Below are 22,043 nucleotides of genomic sequence, written 5' to 3' on the forward strand. Positions count from 1 at the left end.
AGAAATACTGTTAACCCTAAGAAATTCAATTCGGCTCAAGAAATAGATGACTTACTATATACAGAGCACTCTGCACTCGGCTCAACAAATAATTCAGTAGCCACTATATACAAACCACTCTGAGGAACCAGAGAGATGTAAAAGACATAATGAAGAGAAACAGTACGGACCTGCAAGCATGCTTGCTTGTTAGACAACCACACCAAGCGTGACTTTTCTAATGTGAAAGCTGATTTGCTTACCACGGCTCTACCACTGTAGATACTATTCCCATGGTTCTGCAGGTTAGGGTAATCCTAAGTATCAATACCAGGCCTGGGGTCAGTGCTTAACTACTGAAATCTTCATGTTCACAAACTCTCCAAGGACACAGGCCTCAAAATTTTCTGCTTAGGAAAATATCCTCCCCTACCTTGAAAGGCCGGTAGAGATATCACTGCAACAAAGGCAGAAGAATAGAAAAAAATTTTGAAACCTTTCTCAAACCCATTATCTACATGGCTGTGTGGCACACACAAGATACAATGAAACAGACAATGCTGAAGATAGCAGTAATAATGGGAGAACAGCATTGACAGAATTCAGTGTTCTTAAAATAATGCACAGCCTTAAACAACAAAGCAGCAGCAGCACAAAGTAAATGGTGAGATAACAATAGTGAGAAGATTATCTGAGCTTAAAGACTTCTGGAATACATAATTTGAGACAATTTGGTTTAAAAGAGGCTCAGCAGATCCATCCTAGTTCATCCATCCGTCCATCCATCCATCCACCTACCTACCTACCCACCTACCTACCTACCTATATGTTTTGTGTAGGGAAGAAAAAAAAATTGCAAAGAAGTAAACAAATTCCCTATAGGGGCTGGGAAGAAATAAGTAAAAAATCAAATTCCTTTAATTTATTTATTAATGTAGAATTGCTGCTAGCAAGTTTGCAATGAATCATCATAGTTTGATACATTATTAGTGTGAAGATAAACTGGATCACTCCTTTGGGAAACCAATTTGGCAATATATATAAATAATCGTAAAATACCTTCATACTGTTTGCTTCAGTATTTCTCCCTTAAAAGTTAAGAAAATAATACTAAATATGGAAAGGCCTAATTTATAAAAATGTTCATAAACAATATGCAATAATATGGAAAAACATTTAAGTTATAAATACCCACATTTAAAAATCCTTTAGAAAAAGCCCTAATCCATAGGGGGGAAATGGAAGAAAAGAAAACCAAAATCAACTGTCATTATCATCATACCTAATTATACCTGGGTAAGAGAACTATGTGTAATTTAGTCTTTTTTTATCATTTTAAACATTCCCTAAATTTCCTTTATGAGCAAATATTTCTTTGACAATTAAAAATAAAAATAACTAAAATGAATGAGGAAGAATAAAAGGAAGTTAATTATGTGGAAGGGATGAGAATTAGAAACATTTGAGATAACTTAATAGTGATTTGCTATAACTCATCCTTTTACAACATTGTCAGAAATTAAAAGGTGCCAATTATGGAAGGGCAAGCTGGTGGGTATATAAAAAAGTGGAAACAATACTTTGTCACTCAAATTATCTCTATAAGAAATCCTTAAGGTCTTCTCTTAAGACCCTTCAGTCCATTGATTGTTCTGAAAAAGGCAGAAGGACCTAATGATTCTCTGAATTATTTCTCTCAAAATCAAACTAATGGAAACCTGACCATCTACAATCTTTTAATACACAATTTTACATAAAATTATTCTATTCATTTGTTTGGGAAAACATACAATAAACATTATTAAGGTATTCACTCTGACTATATGGGTTATAATGATGGCTCTACTATCTCAATGACTTTAAACAGTACTGAAAGCATAAAAGCATATACAGTCAGTCCTATATATTCATAGGTTCAACCAACCACTGCTTGAAAATATTCAGGGGAAAAAAATGCATGGTTGCATCTGTGTTCAACATATACAGACTTGTATATGTACTTGAAATGTATTTGTACATTTCTTGTCACTATTCCCTAAATAATACAACTAATTATATTGCATTTACATTGTATTAGATATTATAAGTAATTCAGAGATAATTTAAAGTATACGGGAGGGTGTGTGTAGGTTATAGTATACGATTTTACAAAAGGGACTTGAGCATCTGTGGATTTTGGTATCCCTGGGATGTCCTGGAACCAATCCCACACAGACAACAACAGACAACTGTGTAAGCGTTTCCTTTATTCTAACAGACTCAGTGAACTGTATTTTCAAGAAAAACATCAAGATTGTTTATTCATTTTCTTACTGATTTACTAAACTTGAAGAAAACCAAAACTTCCCAATGGATTATTAATAGTTTAAAACAATAGTACTGCCAAGGCAAATATTATTAAATAATGTATCAAATACCTGTGATTAACTGAAACATCAAGATTTTTAAAACGGCTTAATTTTGTGTAAATATAAATCGTGGCTCATTTAAAATTGCTTTGTATTTTCATTCATTAGTTGACAATGACAAAAAACATAAAACTCCTAGCACTGCCATACATCTTAGCCAAGTGTAGGACTATATCCATTTATCTTCTAACTTATATATTATTAAGAGCCTATTAAAAATGTCACACATTGGTGCTGAATTATAAATTCTCTTAAGTCGTATATGTTTTAGAGTTGCATGTAAATTTGGCTCTTATACAGCTAGATCTTCTGTTTTGTAGTTTTTTGTTTTACTGCCTATCAGAGTACTACAAAAAAGGCATGCTTACTTATAAGTAAATTAACTCTTTTAGACTATGAGATTATCATTTATTTATGAGAAGTTTAACAAATGCTTCTGAAGTTTGAAGACTACATCCAATGTTAATTATTGCTGACTCCATGCTTAAAAGTAAAATATGATTATGCTATATTAGTAGTTAAGAAACTAGACACCAAGTTTGATATGCAAAGAACTTTACCTGAGACTAATTATATAATAGTAAGAACTAATTAGAAAAAGTAGATCTGTGTTTCATTTACAGACAGATATACAATTGACAAACCACTGGAATCATAGAGGAGGAATCAATATCTAGGTTTTTACTCATATGCTAGAAATTTTCCTGATGCCTGACTGAATTAGGTTGAAATCACTCCTTCATATGAGATCCTTTAGCAAACATAAAAGCACAACATTCTATTGCGAGTAGCATACAAAAGGCATTATAATGTCTCATACCAGGGGGTCAGCAAATTCTTTTCTGTAAAGGGCCAGACAGTAAATATTTAGGCTTTGTAGGACATAACATCTCCATCACAACTACTCTCTACCATTGTAGCACAAAAGCACCCACAGGTAATATATAAATGAATGAGCGCTGCTATGGTCCAGTAAAATTGTATCTACAACAGTCAGTGGACTATAATTTGTCAACTCCTATCTTGCCCTATAGTTATCCATATAAAGTCCATATAGCCCCTTGCAGTCTAAGTGCTCTTGGAGAACTGAAAATCTGTTTTACTTAGAAATTTCCTTATCTTACGTAGCATTAAGAATAGTCCCCTGCACACAGTAACAACCTGATAAATACTTAAATGAAAGAATGAGTGATTCTATTATTCAAGAAATATTAGGCCTACATAATATGATTAACTTGACTGACAGAGAAGTTAAAACCTGCCTGTCATAATAGCCTGTATATAGTGGCATTCACTTGTAATCACAAGACAAATATTAGGAAAACAACTCTAGAAAAAGTGGTCTAAGAAGATGCCTGAAGCCAGGCATGGTGGCTCACACCTGTAGTCCCATCACTTGAAGACCAGGGCAGGTGGATCACTTGAGTTCAGGAGTTTGAGACCAGCCTGGCCAACATAGTGAAACCCAGTCTCTACTACAAATACAAAAATCAGCTGGGTGTGGTGGTGCACACCTGTAGTCCCAGCTACTTGGGAAGCTGAGGCAGGAGAATCACTTGAACCCGGGAGGTGGATACTGCAGTGAGCCAAGATTACTCCACTGCCTGGGTGACACTGGTGATCACTCTCTAGTCTGGGTGACAAAGCAAGACTCCATCTCAAAAAAAAAAAAAAAAAAAAAAAAAAGACGATGCCTGAGTTGGTATAACATGTCCTATGTGCAATTCCTCAAGCTACTTCTGCCCATGTTAATATTCCTGTCCTAATCTCACAGCTTATAATTTATACCTAAAGTGATGATTTTACTCTAATCAGATATAATCCACATAAAGGATATTTTCTTTTTCTTACACTGCATTCCAAAGTTATGGTGTATTTCTCCCCACAACACTTTTGTACTAATCTGAACACTGAACATTTCCTCTCCTTTCACTTTAATAACGTCTCAAATATCCTGTGGTATCCTTTAGAACTATAACATCCAAACACATGGCTAAATATTGAAGCCAATTCATATTGTAAAGTGCATTAATCCCTCTAATGCTACAATGTATTACATAGTTCCTATGACTTTTCTGCAATCTCTCCCTCAAATTCTAGAAATTAATCTTCCTGCTTATTGGATTCACACAATTCAATGAGTTACTCTTAAGAATCCAAGACTATTATAGAACCACAATGTATGCCCTTAACATAGCATAATCGATAAATATTTACTCAACTAACTTGTTGATTTGAAATGCAAAAATATCTGGTTAATTCAGATTAAAATCCAAATTTGGACTTTGCAATGATTCATCCTGCAAACTCTTTAAATAAGTAACATAAATTAAGTAGCTATAAAATTGTTATGGAAATTTTACATATTTAAGAAAATAAACTTTTCAAATAACTCAATGGAACTCATTTTTATTCAACTGATACAGACACTAGAAACTACTTAAAGATTTCCTCTAAGGACATTTACAAGGCAATCTTGTGTTTGCCTAATTTGAGTCCCTTTAATTTTTCTGTAACTACATTTATTTCATTGAAATAAAACTGAATTATTTATTTAAAAGGCTTTATTTAATATATCACTAATTCAAACTAATCACTGATCCCATGACTGATATTTTGGATTACAAACATACAAAAGCACTATAGCCTGAAAAATCAAAATCTTTTCCATCATAATGCTTGAGAAAAATCCAACCTATAATGACTCAACAACATTGCAAATCTATTACAAAAAAAATTCAAAACATAAAATACATGACTATGAAATCAGTACTTTCCAAAAGTAGGTACATTAATATAATGTGATTTTGATGTCTTCATCTTTTATTATTATACTTTAAGTTCTAGGGTACATGATGTCTTCATCTTTAAGGTTATAGTTTTTAGAATACACAGCAAACACTGTTCAATTTATTCTACATATCTCAATATATTCAGTAGATGACTGCTGTGTTTTCAAAAGGAGAAGTAAATTTTTTGTTACCCTCTATAAATAAAAAACTGTTTTAAGAAATATTAAAACACCAATCAAGGCTGATAATACATCATATCAAAAATTTCTATGATATCAAAAATCACATCTCCAACATAAAGTTAATTTTAAAATAATTTTTCCTGCGTCACGAATTAAAAGAAAAAATTTCACACAGAATTTCTTCTATATCAAATAAGTAAGTCTTCATTTTCTTCTCAAGAAAGATCAGGTCACTCTATTACCAGTCATCTATAAATACATTATTCAAGAACTTTATCACAGGCAACATTATTGTCACACAAAACATGTGGTCAGTAGTATCTTTGTCAAACGACATGATCTTGTTAGGGTCACTTAAAATCTTATGTCAGATTTCTATATGTGAAATGAGATAGTGTTTACTCACAAAAGCTTTTAGAATACACCTCGTTTATAATGTCAAGAGCATTATATATTTTCAAAAGCATTATAAGCATTTCCAAATTTCAACTTGCAGCATTTTCCAATAATTTCTTACCAATTTAGCATTTTTAATTGTATAATTCCTGAAAAAGTAAATGAATAATTGTGAAGAGGTTATTTGTATAAAAATGTGCCATCCACTAATAATTATATTAAACTTCAAACTCTATTAATAACATAAGTAAACGTCTTAAAGCTATACTTCACAGAGTATGTACAAAAACATTCTTTGTGTCATATATAATCTCAGACAAAATTACTGCACATATCTTGCTACAATCCACATTTTATTCAAAAATAAATTTAAAAATTTTAAAGAACAGGTCGTACAACTCTGTACCTTGTTTGTGCCTTGCAATTAAAATAATTGCATTTATAATATATATTTTGCCATTTTTTAACTGGCATCAACCTTATTTACAATTGCTTAAGTAGAAAATAAAATAAAACTGGGGTCAAATGTTTAAGTCAATGATAGGTATTTCTTTTGTATAAAGTATCATTTTTGGAAGTTTTCAAATTTTTGCAAATTATTTTCATTTCATGAATTCTATTATTATGTACTACGTTTCCTGATATTTATCACTTTAAACCTTAGAATTTTAGAATCTCAAAAACTAATTTGGCTCCATTTACCATAATGAAGGTGGTGATATGTGCCTTTCGTGTTAAATATTTATCAGATATAACAGACTCCTGCTAAATTTATTACTGTTATTTTCTTCACCTTTGTAGAAAGTCATACATAAAAGCAGAATAAAAGTTACCCTTAAAAATTATAAATATGTTCTTTGGAGAATTCTGCCTATGTAGGAAATGCAGGTAACGTACCAGCTAGAGCCTATTTCCTAATGCAGGGCCATCTTTTTGTTGTTTAAAGATGTGAAAAATGCAGAAAGGTGCCATCAATGATGCATTTAAAAATCCTACTGTGGGCCTAGTGCAGTCGCTCATGCCTGCAATCCCAGCACTTTGGGAGGCCGAGGGGGGCAGATCACGAGGTCAGGAGATCGAGACCATCCTGGCTAACAAGGTAGAACCCCGTTTCTACTAAAAATACAAAAAATTAGCTGGGAGTGGTGGTGGGCGCCTGTAGTCCCAGCTACTCGGGAGACTGAGGCAGGAGAATGGCGTGAACCCGGGAGGCAGAGCTCTCAGGGAGCAGAGATAGCGCCACTGCACTCCAGCCTGGGAAACAGAGCGAGAATCTGTCTCAAAAAAAAAAAAAAGAAAGAAAATCCTACAGTGATTGAGAACCATTTCAGATTCATCAAGTAACACCTCAAACTGTTTACATTAAAACAAAAATAAGTCAAGAACATCTACTATTGCAAGGAGAAGGTTGTCAAGTTTATCGGAAAAATCTACCTGAAATAACAAATATTACAGAACTCAGAAAAACTATATAGCCTATCTTTATAAGACAATATTGAGACATTATTGGATAGTGTTATTTGTAGCATCAACATAAGCTGCTTCATGAAATGTTAAAATATTTTTTAAATATTCAGCATTCTTCTTCTTCCCCCACCCCCGACCGAGAAGGAATCTCGCTCTGTCGCCAGGCTGGAGTGCAGTGGTGCGATCTTAGTTCACTGCAACCTCCACCTCCTGCGTTCAAGTGATTCTCCTGGCTCAACCTCCCAAGTATCTGGGACTACAGGTGCATGTCACCACACCCAACTAATTTTTGTATTAGTAGAGATGGGATTTCACCATTTTGGCAGGGATGGCTTCAATCTCCTGACCTTGGGATCCGCCCACCTTGGCCTCCCAAAGTGCTGGGATTACAGGCGTGAGCCACCACACCCAGCTTTCAGCATTCTTTTAAACCAAATATTAATTCTCCTGATTATAAAAGAAATTTTACCAATGCTCATTGTAAAAAATTAAAACAAAATAGTCATGAAGGAAAAACTTAATTACATCATGTTAATATTTTAAAAAACACTTTTACTACTAAGAAAAGTTATTAATATTTTAAAATACAGAGCAAGACTAACACTGAATCAAACTTCCATTTATGAGAAATCATAAAATGGGAACTGGTTTTTCTATTCTAGCCATTTTGTTTTCCTCAATATCTATATATTTGGTTACAGGATGTACCACTTTCTACATATCTCTCTTAATCTAAAATAAAGTTCTGCTCAAGGAAAAGAGCATCTTTTGGAATCTACACATCAGAGTATAGCACTGACTCAGTAACACATACATGCTCCTATGCACCAAAATGGCCCTACCTGCACATACATGGTACTATCTATGCTCAGAATGTTACACCAGCAGATTTCTCACATCTAAATCTTTTTTATCTACTTATAATTGTATCTTTTTCACATCTAATGATTACCTTCTAGGGTAGGGAGGAAAAGAGGAAAGGTCCTTTAAGGCAACTTCGTTTATCTTTAAATTCGCATAATTTATGGTATCTATGGAGCAAATCAGCTTATTAATCATTGTTTCTCCCAAGAAATAGATACATGACAAAATACTTCAAATCCCATTTTAATAAATGAGGAAAATTAAAGTGCAAAGACAAATAACAAGACATCCCTGGATAATCCTTCCTATTATTACTTCCCTAATGAGAATAAAATGTTTAAGCGTATTTAGTGTAATAAAGTAAGAGGTAGGTTAACCTCTGAATCATGCCTGACTGTCTCATCTCAACATCCGCTAGCTGGATATCTTTAATCTCAAACGATGTGTTCATGAATAACCATTCCTGGGAAATGAGCTTTCAGAAATACACTTGAAATATCTGAGTTTAACCCAAAATTTGAGTTTAAATCAATTTACAAAAATAAATGCTATCTTAGAAAACCCTAATGCTCAATGGATTATTTCTGTTTGAATTGGGATTAGTGACCTTTAAGTTGTGATGTTAATAAATATGGCACCCACAAAGATAATAAAACAGCAGCTACAGGCCAGGTACAGTGGCTTACGCCTGTAATCCCAGCACTTTGGGAGGCCGAGGTGGGCGGATCACGAGGTCAGGAAATCGAGACCATCCTGGCTAACACGGTGAAACTCCGTCTCTATTAAAAATACAAAAAATTAGCCGGGTGTGGTGGCGGGCGCCTGTAGTCCCAGCTACTCAGGAGGCTGAGGCAGGAGAATGGCGTGAACCCAGGAGGCAGAGCTTGCAGTGAGCTGAGATCGCATCACTGACCTCCAGCCTGGGCAACAGAATAAGACTCCGCCTCAAACAAACAAAAAACAAACAAACAAACAAAAACAGCAGCTACCATATTCTGAACATTTTTTTTGTGCCAGGTGCTGTGCTGGGCACACATACTACAAATTTTCATTTAGTTCTCAAATTCAGCTGAACAGGGAGCTACAAGTCTCTGACTTAATATTTTTTAATCAATGCCAAAACTAAGGTTTTAGAGCATTTGGTATCTTACCTAAGGCCAAGCAGTTTATGAGGGCCTGGATCTCAGCCCAAGTTTCATATACTAATAGTGTAAATTATGAAGCTTTCCAACACTCTATAACTCTAGAAACAGCTATGCAAATAATAGAACCCTTAGGAAAGAGAATACAGAATGCATTATTTTTGGGCTGTCTTTTACAACCAAGCCGGATAATTACCACAAAATACAATACAATGATGAGAAAAATGGTTATGCTTCCTATTCTTAAAACACATTACCTAAAAAGAGAGGTTTCAAAATAAGTATTATCTTATTATATAAACACATTAAATATGACAAAAGAAAGTTAAGTGGTTTGCCCTAGAGTTGTATATAAAAACTATAGTAAATTTAAAAACTAAACTTAGAACTTGCCTCATTCAGCCTCTTTCAGCCTATGATAAAGCCTTTCTTTTCTACTCTTCCTCTTCAAAACAATTTTTTTTCAAAAAGAAATTGATAGAGATTTCAAAAAGTTATTCAAGGGAAATAACAAAAGTAAACCAAAGTAATATTAAGAATTTCAGTTTGATTACAGACTAAACTGGTAAGTTTGAGCTTATCAGATTGCTGTTTTAATAAAAGAAACTTGTAAGATCAAAGAAAAAGATCACAAGACAAGAAAAGAACTCAAGCAAAAGACTTATGATGAGAAAAAAAGAAATAAAACTCAGAGAAATATTGTAGGGAAAAGGTATAGACAGAGGTACAAAAATTTAAAGGCTTTTGAAATGAAAGCAGTGTAGCCTACTGGTGAAGTAGGCAGGCTTTGGCCCAGGCCTACTGGATGGGCGGGAACCTCTGCCATTGACTAGTTAACTGACGAATAATCATTTTTCTTTCTTTCCTTATCTTTGGAGTGGGAATAACTACTATTATCTCAAAAGGCTGTAGTGAGGATTAAATGTATAACACATGTAAAACTGAACAGTGAGCCTGGCACATAATAAGGATAAACTGCAGTTAAGCGTGGCCTCAGGCTTTCTGTACACAGAATCCACTGGGTCTTTTCTAACTATATTTATTCCTTAAAGAAATTAAGATACGATTACCAAATAATATGTATAATTTTGAAGATTTTATAAGTGATATCTGGAATGTTAGCAGTACTATATTTCCTTGAACTTTATGTTTTCCTTGAACTGGTCTGAATTTAAAAGGCACATTTAAACCAAGATGCCACTGGCAAACAGGGGACAAGAATAAATATAAACCCAAGCTACAGAAGTATAAAACAATTATTTTTTGATTCCCAAAAAAGTAAACTCTTGTCCTAAGTGTTTTATTAAACTGAGGCAAAGTCTGATTTTGATATATAGAATATTGTTTTATTCTTTATTTTAAATTTTTCTTACACGTTTAAAAATATACAGGGGTTCAGAACAACCTCAATAAAATGACAACATTTCTACTAAAAGACCTTTGAAGCCAAACCACCAGGGTGCAAACATGGTTGGCTTCTAATTTGAAGAGTCATAGGCACATTTTATTAAATGCATTTCATAAAACAAAGAAATCAAAAATGCTGAGAAGAAAAATACTCAGTAGTTTGATATAAATTTTAAAATATCTTTCAGGCAAGAAACTTATGGTAAAAAAGTAATATTTAGATGTTTTACTGCTCATACCTGCTTCACTAATTCCCCAAAATGCTACTTTGCTATATCTAAACCCCTGATAATTTATTACACAATCCCATGTAGCACGCAAAAAAATAAGTTAATCTCTGCATTTGAAAACAGATCATTACAAAAGAAAATACTGTCGGCTCTTACCTGTATTTGATAATTAAGTATATTATATTCTCAGCAGCACTAAAAATGCAGCTTTGTCTAATATAAATATCTAAATAACAGTTACACAAAAGTATTTTTCTCTTAAAATAAGTTTTTGTATATACTTTTTCCAATGTTGACAACTTAAACAACATTGATCTATATATTTTGCTAAGAAAACATTAGGCACAGATAACATAATTTACATTTTCTTTGCTGTAAAAAATATAATATGTGCAAACGCATATCACACAAATGACTGACTAGTGGACACAACAGTAAGCTATCGTAGACCTAACACAAAAAAGATTCATGTTTTATTTTATTTACTTATTTTTTAAAAGGGCATTCTAAGTACCCTTAAAAGTAATGCCTCACTGCTAGGTGAGTATCCTGCATTTGCATTAGAATTACTAGTGGGTTTTCTTAAAGAAAAACAAAGCTTTACTATAGCAAAAAAAGACATCACTTTTAAGCAGATGAACTAATTTAAAAGGAACCAGATAAAAATGTTTCAAAAAGCCATTAAAAATATTTAATAAGCTACCAGATTGCTTTGCTGGAAGAAATACATTATTTAACATTATGGATGCTTTATACAGTAGATTCTTTCAATAGCTAAGACACTTCTAAAGTAAGGTAGCAATGGATGCAGATCAAGAAAAAGAGACAAAAAAAAAAAAAAAAAAACAGGAGACTGTTAGGAAAAGGGGGAAAAGCAAATGTCATTTCACCCAGAAGAAACAAAAATACTGTTTCTATTTGTTTGTAGCAGAAAAATTGTGCTGCAGAGAAGATTCTAGAAACACAAGCAAAGGGGTTGTTTGGCAAGTAATAAAATGCAATGCTTACTGTGCATCCTCCATGAAGAGATCACTTATGGATTGTAGATTAGTGTGATTAAAGGTACACTTTGATGCAAAAGATTATACTTTGCCACATATATAATATGTAGCATTTTTCTATAAAGGGCAATTTATGTAAGTAATAACTTCCACAAAGAGTGAGAGAAACAGACAAAGTGAGAAAGACAGAGGCATGGTACAGTCAGACAGAAAGACAAAAACGCCAAGCCAAGGAGCTTGCTCATGTCCTGCAGAAGATTTGAGATATTATTTTTCATCTCAGTGCTTAATTTTTCCTATTACTGCACACAAATACTCACATGCTGTAATTATTTCATGAGATAACCCTCTATACATCCTTCCCTTTAGTTTCTTCCATGAAAAAGAAAAAAAAAGAGAAACCTTTAGTCTCATACTTCATTTTATAGTCAACTATTCAAGTAAATATTTCTCTGATGGCAAATTTCCAGATGAATCTAGAATATGATCCAAAACCACTGTCAGATTACATTTGATTTACTATGTAGCTCTCTTCAAATGGAGCAAGAATTAGCCCGTTTCCTAGGTTTGGGGTCTTGTGCTTCCTGATCCTTCACACACATACAGGATGTGCACATTGTCTCAGACAGTCTTCGGAGGCCTAGCCGGAAAACGCTGTTGGAGAGGCTGTATATTACACAGTTACAAAAACTATTACTTATTGCAAGCCAGGTTGTTAAGAAGGACAGAGTTGGATTATCCAAGACCCGGGAGCTTTCTAGAAGAAAGTAAATTATATAGGGGAGCCACAGCATATAAAATACACTGGTTATCCTAAACAAAACCATGGCGTAGCGACGGTCAGGGCTGTGTCCAGTCTCTCTGGAAGAATCTACCTCATGGCTAGGGAATCGGGCTCTTCGGTCATTTATCTCTTTGGTGTGCTGACGGCAAATTTTGAAAATGTGGAAGTAAGTGAAGCAGACAACAAAGGCAGCAGGAGCATAAAGTAAACAAACAATAAAGCCAGTAAAATAGGCACTAGTGAGCCAAGAGGTGGCACACCATTCAAAAATGTCACCGTGGTAACCAGGTTTCCCCCAGCCAAAAAAGGAAGGCAAGAAAATTAGGCAGGAGTAGATCCAGATCAAAATAATGCAAATTCTCAGGCGACAAGGGGTGACCAGTTGATTGTAGGAAAGAGGCTTGGTTATTGCAAGGTAACGATCCACACTGATGCAAGCAAGACATGCCATAGAAACACTTTTTAGAACTGAGATGATATATCCAAAAACCTGGCAAGTCAATGACTCGTGGACACCTGTGGAGTAGTGGAGAAGTGAGAGAGTAGGAACCAAGCAGCTAACTCCAACGAAAAGATCAGCATATGCCATCGTCTGAATGAAATAGCTGGTAGTATAATGATGTAACAGTGGAGCACAATGAAAGACAAAGATAACTGTTAGATTCCCAGCAATGATCAGAAATGTCAGCAACACAATAACCACTGTCTCGAAGATGCAGACATCCACCACACTGTAGTGGCCAAATCCAAGTGGGCAGGAGTGATGCTCGGACACATTCACAATGCCACTGCTCATGTTCAGGATCCTCCATTCAGTCCACCTGGATTCATTCATGGCTTGGAAATTTAAAGATACCTGCAGACTTGGCCACCGCAAGCAGGTGCCCTGTCCAGCATCTGTTAAACACTGCACACGAGTGTTTCAGAACCTGCTTCAGTAGACAATGTCAGTGCTTCTGTCACAGCTGAGAGTCCCAGAGAGTGCTCAAGTCTCTTCATCAGCCTCAGTTCAGCAGTGACACACCTCAGCTTTCGGGCGGGGGGCGGGGGGGTGGGGGGTGGAGAGAAGGGGGTAAGCTAGAAAGGAGGTGAAAAGAGGTCACTAATTAGTTTCCTTTGCCCTCAAAGAACTTTTTGCAGGCATAAGGTACTTCTAGAGAAAATAGACTTATTATCTTGCACTATGAAAAATTAAATCTGTAAAAAGAAAAAAAAAAAAAATGAATTGCCAAAGGAAGAAAAGCTTCTGTGGGCTGTTCTCCAAGAGAGGCAGTTTCTTAGGGAGCAACTAGAAAGAATGAGAAAAGAAAACTCTTAAACCGTCTCAGGCTTCCTGCTTTATCTATGATGAAAAATGCATTCGTATTTTAGATTTTAAATAATTAAGACCTCAAATTTGGTTGAAAAGCTGAGAAAAAGTTCATTGTGGAAAAGAGTGTCTTTGGGCTTAGTTCAGGGATTGATGTTGGGGGGTCAAATTTATCATCTATTTCTCATTTTTCTAAAATCTAAGAAAAACAACTCTATCAAAGTTAATTAGAAGATTCATCTCTACATGGGCAGAACAGAGGTAACAGACTACAGATTGCCGTATAACTCTCATGAGAAAAAAGTATTTTCCAATAGAAAAGATAATATACAATGAATTAATGAATTAACACCTGGCAAAATATAATAAACTTCTGAAGTTTTAATTCTGCATGCATTTTTAAAGCATTTAGATGAAAGCAGTTTTAGTTCATTACAGTTACTGGTGGTACTAACAGCAATGTAACTTATACCTCTTCCTTTTCAAAATGAAATCATTTTTGATACTAATTTGGCATCTATAACTTAAAATAACATTTGTTATTTGATATACCACCTTCCTTATAATGGAGCATAAAAATAAAATATGTAACTCACAGTTACTTTTCACCTTTGCAACTGTACACCCATATCTCACATATATATGTAAATATAAAGTTAGACAATAATAAAACTTTTCAATACACTCTGAGCTTATCTGACCAGAAATGTTGCCATTATTTATTACTTAGGTATTTCTAATAGGCTTCATATTCTATTTTGCTATACCTTTTCTATTTTTGGTAGATGATTAACACATTAAATCATTACTTCAACTATATCTTCTGAAAGTGGAAAATTACCTTGTTTATTACATTTGCAGTTATGTAGCAGCCATATGTTAAAAAATGCCTCTTCTATTTCTGTATTCTATTTTGAGCAACTGCTCAATTAACACAGGGGCCATTAGGTAGGTTGCAAGTTAGTCTTATTTTAAAATACCTCTAAAGTATCAAGATGAGTTTAAATCCTAGAGTTTGAAATATTGCAAGGCTGGCAGGATAGAATCCATCCAAAATGCTTCCAAGGTCATTTTGATATCAGGTTAACATTTGCCAAAGTATTTTTTAAAAGTAAAGTCATTTCAGAGAGTCTCTTGTCATTCTTTGTTATCCTATCTTTTGAAGAAATAACATGCATTAGAAATAACGTTTCCTCCAGGAACAATGCAGCAGCTTAATAGAAAGCATTCTTCTGAAAGTTATTTTCTGGTGCACCACCAAGTCATTCAGGCAAGTCCTTCTTCTTTTATAATAGCCACAGGATATTTCTTCTTGTACATTCCTAGTTTCACTTATCACAAAATAGTTCTCTTGTTACAGGAATAAGGTAATGCTTCTCACCTACATTCACTCTTATCAGCTGCTAGGCTGGGCTGCTTGATTCAGAAGTCCGATTTACTGTGATGCAGTTACAAGGATGCTCTCAGTATATTCTTCACAATCTCTCAGCATCAATGCCTCCACCTGAGCCCAAGCCCTCCTCCTCCTCCTCCTCATCCTGGGCTGATGCAGAAAAACTCACCATCAGAAAGGTGACTCGGCCCTCCTGCCCCAATCAACAGCACAGCCAATGGCTACTGCAGCTGAAACTGTCACTAGGTAACAGTTGCCAGGCACATGCAGGCTTATAGACTTACTCGGCAAGCTCCGATCAAGACTGACAAAAGAAGACAATGGAACTGACCGATCTTTATAATATATTAAGGTATTTATGATCTTCTCAAGGTATTCTCCTTATAGCATTTGTAAAGATTATTTTGCATGGACAGGACAGAAAAAATAAACTGGCATACTCCTGTAAACCCTGTAAAGAAACTACCACAAGGTACTATGACACTAAAAAGTCAGCAGTAATCTAATGCTCATTGGCAGAAAAAACTTATTAATTATTAAAAATATGCCAAGTCTTCATGAACTAAAGTGATTTGACTACTAATTTATCTCTAAAATATATAGCTATATTTTAATTAACAGAAATTATAAATCATTTACTAATCTCTCCAATCCCTACCACACCCACAAAAAAATGCTGAGTTTGATGTATTTAACTGTACAAACAAATCAACAGAACTAGCACTACTGTACCAAAATCTATTCAGAGAAATAATGAAGGTCAAATATGATCTCAACAGAGCACAGAAATTAGAATAAATAGAAACATTGCTTATCCACTTTTTATCCTAATATGAAAAAAAGGTCAAATGGTCAAAGAAATTTGTTCTAAGTGCTTGAGCTACACATACCTAAACTAGAACAATGCAAATTAAACTCAAATATTTGATGGACATTAAAAACATTTCTGATTATTTTGACTTACTACAGACAAACATTCACTATTTTAAACATACTTCTTATGGGATCAGCACTTTTCTTAAAAGTGACTTAGAACTAATTTACAAATTATTTCAGAATTAAAATACACCAGGAAAATCAAGAGAAAAATGGAAGATAACTAACATTTGTTGAGTATTTTCTATATGTCAAGCATTGTGCTGTGTGCATTATATACTTCTCCTTTATAAAAATCTTAAAACTCTATGAAGCAGGTATCATCATTATCCTTTTCCAAACGAAGAAAGCAGATACTAGAGATAGTAAGTATAACTTGCCTATAATTATAGACTTGTGAAACTGGGACTGAAACAGGTTATTATTATTCTTAAGACTAAAAATTGCAAATCAAAACCACAATGAGATACCATCTCACACCGGTCAGAATGGTTATTAAAAAGTGAAAAAATTACAGATGTTTGCAAGGTGGTGGAAAAAAAGGAACACTTATATAATGCTGGTGGGAATGTAAATTAGTTCAGCCACTGTGAAATGCAGTTTGACGATTTCTCAAAAATTTAAAACAGAACTAGCATTCAACCCAGAGGAATAGAAATCATTCTACCAAAAAGATACATGCAGTCATGTGTTCAATGCAGCACTATTCACAATAGCAAACACGGATCAATCTAGATGCCTATCAACAATGGACTGAATAAAGAAAACATGGTACATATACACCATGAAGTACTACGCAGCCATAAAAAGAACAAAATCATGTCCTTTGCAGAAAGACAGATGCAGCTAGAGGCCATTATCCCAAGCAAATCAATGCAAAAACAGAAAACCAAATACTGCATTTTCTCACTTATAAGTGGGAGCTAAACACTGAGTACATATGGACACAAAGAGGGGAATAGTAGATGCTGGGCCTGACTCCACAGGAAAAGTGGAGGGTGAGAGGACTGAAAAACTACCTATTAGGTACTATGCTCACTATGCTCACTACCTAGGTGATGAAATCATTTGTATACCAAACCAGTGACACACAATTCACCCATGTAACAAACCTGTACGTGTACTCCCTGAACCATAAATAAGCAAAAATACAAGAATAAAACAAATAAAACCCCCACTCTCTTCTTTCTTCTGATGGCTGCTGGTCAGAAAAAGTCTTAGAATAATTTCAAATTTTATAAAAATGATTTATATCATATCAAGTATCTTTTCTTACTGCAATGGAATAAAACTAAAAATCACAAGAGGAGCTTTGGAAACTGTGCAAATATATGGAAATTAAACAATATGCTCTTGAATGACCAATGGGTCAATGAAGAAATTAAGAGGAGAATTTTAAAAGTTCTTAAACAAATAAAAATGGAAACGCAGCATACCAATACCTATGAGATACAGCAAAAGCAATAATAACACAGAAACTTATAGAAATAAATGCCTAATCAAAGAAATAGAAAGACTTCAAATAAATAACCTAATGACACACCTCAAAAAACTATAAAAGCAAGAACAAACCAACCCAATATTAGTAGAATGAATAAAGAGCAGAGCAGAAGTAAATGAAATTGAGACCTAAAAAACATACAAAAGATCAACAAAACAAAAACTTGATTTTGGAAAGATAAACAAAATCAACAAACCCTTAGCCAGACTAAGCAAAAAAAGAAGACCCAAATAAATAAAATCAAAGATGAAAAAAAAGACATTACAATTGACTCCATGGAAATACAAAGGATCATTGGAGACTATTGTGAAAAATATATATGCCAACAAACTGGAAAACCTAGAAAAAATGGCTAAATTCCTGGACCCATACAATCTACCAAGATTGAACCATGAAGAAATAGAAAATCTGAACAGACCAATAATGAGTAAAGAGACTGAAGCAATAATAAAAAGTCTCCCATCAAAGACATGCCCAGAACTTGATGGCTTCACTGCTGAATTCTACCAAGCACTTAAAGAAGAACTAATATCAACTCTACTCAAACTATTCTTAAAAAGTTAAGAGGAGAGAATACTTCCAAACTCATTCTATGAGGCCAGCATTATCTTGATACCAAAAGCATACCTGGACACATACAACAAAGAAAATTATAGGAGACCAATATCCCTGAGGAACATAGATGCAAAAATCCTTAACAAAACACTAGCAAACCAAACAACACATTAAAAAGATAAGCCATGTTCATGGATTGGAAGAATTAATATTGTTAAAAGGACAATACCACCCAAAGCAACATACAGATTTAATGCAACCCCTTTCAAAATACCAAAGACATTCAAATAAATAGAGAAAAAAAAAAAAAAAAAAAAAACTAAAATTTGTATGGAACTACAAAAGACCCTGAATAGCTAAAGCAATCCTGAGAAAAAAGAACAAAGCTAGAGGCATCACTCTACCTGACTCCAAATATACTACAAAGTTATAGTAACCAAAACAGCATGATATTAGCATAAAAACACATAGACCAATGGAACAGAACAGAGAACCCAGAAATAAATATACACATTTATAGTCAACCTAAATTCAGTAAAGGCACCAAGAAAATACACTGTTGAAAAGACAGTGTCTTCCATCAATGCTGCTGCAAAAACTAGATATCCATATGTAGAAAAATAAAACTAGACTCCTGTCTCTCACCATATACAAAAATCAAGTCAAAGTTGATTAAAAACTTAAAGGTAAGACCTGAAACTATGCAGCTAATACAAGAAAACACTGGGGAAATGCTTCAGGACACTGGTTTTGGCAAATGATTATTTGAGTAAGACCTCAAAAGCACAGGCAACAAAACAAAAATAGACAAACAGGATGATATTAAGCTAAAAAGCTTCTGCATAGCAAAGAAAATAATCAACACAGTGAACAGGCAACCTATAAAATGGGAAAATATTAGCAAACTATCCACCTGACAAGGGATTAATAATGAGAAAAAAAGAATTAAAAAGTCCGCAAAAGATAGGAATAGACATTTCTCACAGGAGGACAAACAAATTGCCAAGAGGTATATGAAAAATTACTCAATTTGCATCTGGCAAATGCAAATCAAAACTACAATGAGATATAGTCTCACCTAGTTAATATGGCTATTATCAAAAAGACAAAAAGTAACAAGCACTGGTGAGGATGCAGAGAAAACAGAACACTCATACACCATTGGGGGAATGTAAAACTAAAATAGCCATTATGGAAAACAATATGGAATTTCCTCAAAAATTTAAAAATAGAACTATCACATGATCCAGCAATCCCACTGCTGGGTATATATCCAAAAGAAAGGAAATCAGCAATATCAAATAGATATATGCGCTACCATGTTATTACAACACTATTCACAATAGCCAAGATACGGAATCAACCTAAGTGTCCATCAAGATATAAATAGGTGGGGGAAAAAAGCAATATGTATACATAATAAAATATTATTCAACTATAAAAAATAATGAAATCCTTACATTTGCAGCAACATTATTGGAACTGGAGGACATTATGTTTAGTGAAATAAACTAGGCACAGAAAGACAAACACTGAATACTCTTACTCATATGTGTGAGTTTAAAAAGTTGATCTTATCAAAGTAGTGAGTAATATGATAGTTGCCAGAGGCTGAGAAGGGTAGGGAAGAAGGAATGAAAAGAGGTTGGCTAATGGTTACAAAAATGCAGTCAAATAGAAGGAATAAGGTCTAGTGCTTGTAGTGAGGAGATTATAGTTAACAATTTACTGTATATTTCAAAATAGCTGAAGAGAAGTTAGAATGTTACCAACACCGTAAGTCATAAATGTTTGAGATGACAGATGTCCCAATTTCCCTGATTTGATCATCATTACACATTGTATGCATGTATCAAAATATCACATGTACCCCATATATAACTATTATGTATAATTAATTGTAAAAATTATTTCTACTCCCTGATTCTAAAATAAAAGTTGGAAAAAAATTATTTCTAAAGAGTAGAAGGCCCTATTCTTTCCTCCATGTTGAATTGCCTTTCAGAGAAAACCATGTTACTGTCAAAATCTTTGGAGGTTTAGGTGAATATAGAATGGTAAGTGTATTTCTCATTACCAGAAATGAGATGTAAGACACATTAGAATAACAATTTTCACATGAATACTATGTTTAAGGATGAAAAGGCAATATTTAAATTTTATACAAAAGGCTAGAAAGTCCTATTTTATAGGGAAATATTTTGACTTTTAGAGATGAAAGTATTAAAATCAAATTCAGATCTAATATTCTCTAGTACAAGAAAAATAAATATTTAAAATAAAATTATATTTGATAAATATTCATGAATATAGATAGGTCTCACATTCCTTGTAAAGAAAAGTTAAATGCTAAGATTCACTACCAAACCATTGAAAAAGTATAGCCATTACACATATTTGAAACAGTTTTGAATCATAATATTTCTAAAATTAGGAAAATGGCAAAAAATACCATTCAGAAAATTTCACATACTAAATCCCTTTAGTTTGTTTCCAAAAAATAATCACTGGTAACTATTTGAATCTAGAAATACTGTAAATAATCCATAACTGCACATGCTTCTAAAGGGAGATGAAAACATGAGATAAAGTTTCAGAAGCAGTGCCTTTGACCAAGTCTCCCTCTTTCTTTCCACCAACTTAAAAAAAAATAAAATAAAAAAGCTTCGGCAGCTCAAATAAAGTAGTTTTTTCTTTTTAGCAACTGACTGTACTAGCTCCTTGTTTTTTTGTTTGTTTTTGTTTTTGTTTTTGTTTTTTTGAGATACAGTTTCAATCTTGTTGCCCAGGTAGGAGTTCAATGGCATGATCTCGGCTCACTGCAACCTCTGCCTCCCAGGTTAAGCAATTCTCCTGCTTCAGCCTCCCAAGTAGCTGGGATTATAGAAACGCACCACCACGACTGGCTAATTTTGTATTTTAGTAGAGACAGGGTTTCACCATGCTGGTCAGGCTGGTCTCGAACTCCTGACCTCAAGTAATCCACCCGCCTTGGCCTCCCAAAGTGCTAGGATTACAGACGTGAGACACTGCACCCAGCTGACTGTACTAGCTTCCTTACTTTTCTTCCTTCCCATACTTTTTTCCAATCAGATTATAGTATGAACACATTTATAACATGAAGTTTTACTGACAAAAGAGTACTAATATATATTTACACAGTTTCCTATATAAAGCATTCTTTGTTTTTAAATTAGGCATAATTCTCTTCATTTTCGGGGTCATTAGGTATCTTGTTATTGCCATTTTTTTCCACAATCATCAACTGCCTCCTTCTGCTTTCAACTGATGAATGCTAATCAGAAAATATCTAGGAGGAAACATTATACGGAATTACTTGTAACAGCCCAAACTGTGTAGCTTTATTACATGATACTTCACAGGCATTTGATTTTTTATTTATACATTAGGTATGTTTTATTCTTTTATATTTATCAATATTTCATTATTAAAACATCCAGTCAATTCAAACTACTCCTCAAAAGAACTTAAGTAGCAAAGCATGAAAGGACCATTAGCCGTCAATGGCAAATAGGATAAATAATAGGCAATGTCTATCAAAGAGAACTATACAAGCAATATAGTATCAAAGAAAGTAAACAAATAGAGGCCGGTCAAGGTAGCTCACACCTGTAATCCCAGAACTCTGGAAGGCCAAGGTGGGCTGATCAACTTGAGGTCAGGAGTTCAAGACCAGTCTGGCCAATATGGTGAAGCCCTGTCTCTACTAAAAATACAAAAAATTAGCCAGGCATGG

At 34.1% G+C, this 22,043-nt stretch overlaps 2 protein-coding genes across 19 annotated transcripts in view; both read right to left on the reverse strand.

Annotated features, from left to right (window-relative positions):
* The window catches only part of RABGAP1L (RAB GTPase activating protein 1 like), a 786,378-nt gene that overhangs the window by 498,635 nt on the left and 265,700 nt on the right, over positions 1-22,043 (reverse strand). The window lies entirely within an intron of this gene.
* On the reverse strand, positions 10,385-17,079 carry GPR52 (G protein-coupled receptor 52). Its single transcript, XM_009194670.4, has one exon. It carries the CDS (start codon positions 13,485-13,487, stop codon positions 12,402-12,404), a length of 1,086 nt encoding a protein of 361 aa, XP_009192934.1. The 5' UTR covers positions 13,488-17,079; the 3' UTR covers positions 10,385-12,401.

This window comes from Papio anubis, chromosome 1, assembly GCF_008728515.1.
Source record: "Papio anubis isolate 15944 chromosome 1, Panubis1.0, whole genome shotgun sequence".
NCBI lineage: Eukaryota > Metazoa > Chordata > Mammalia > Primates > Cercopithecidae > Papio > Papio anubis.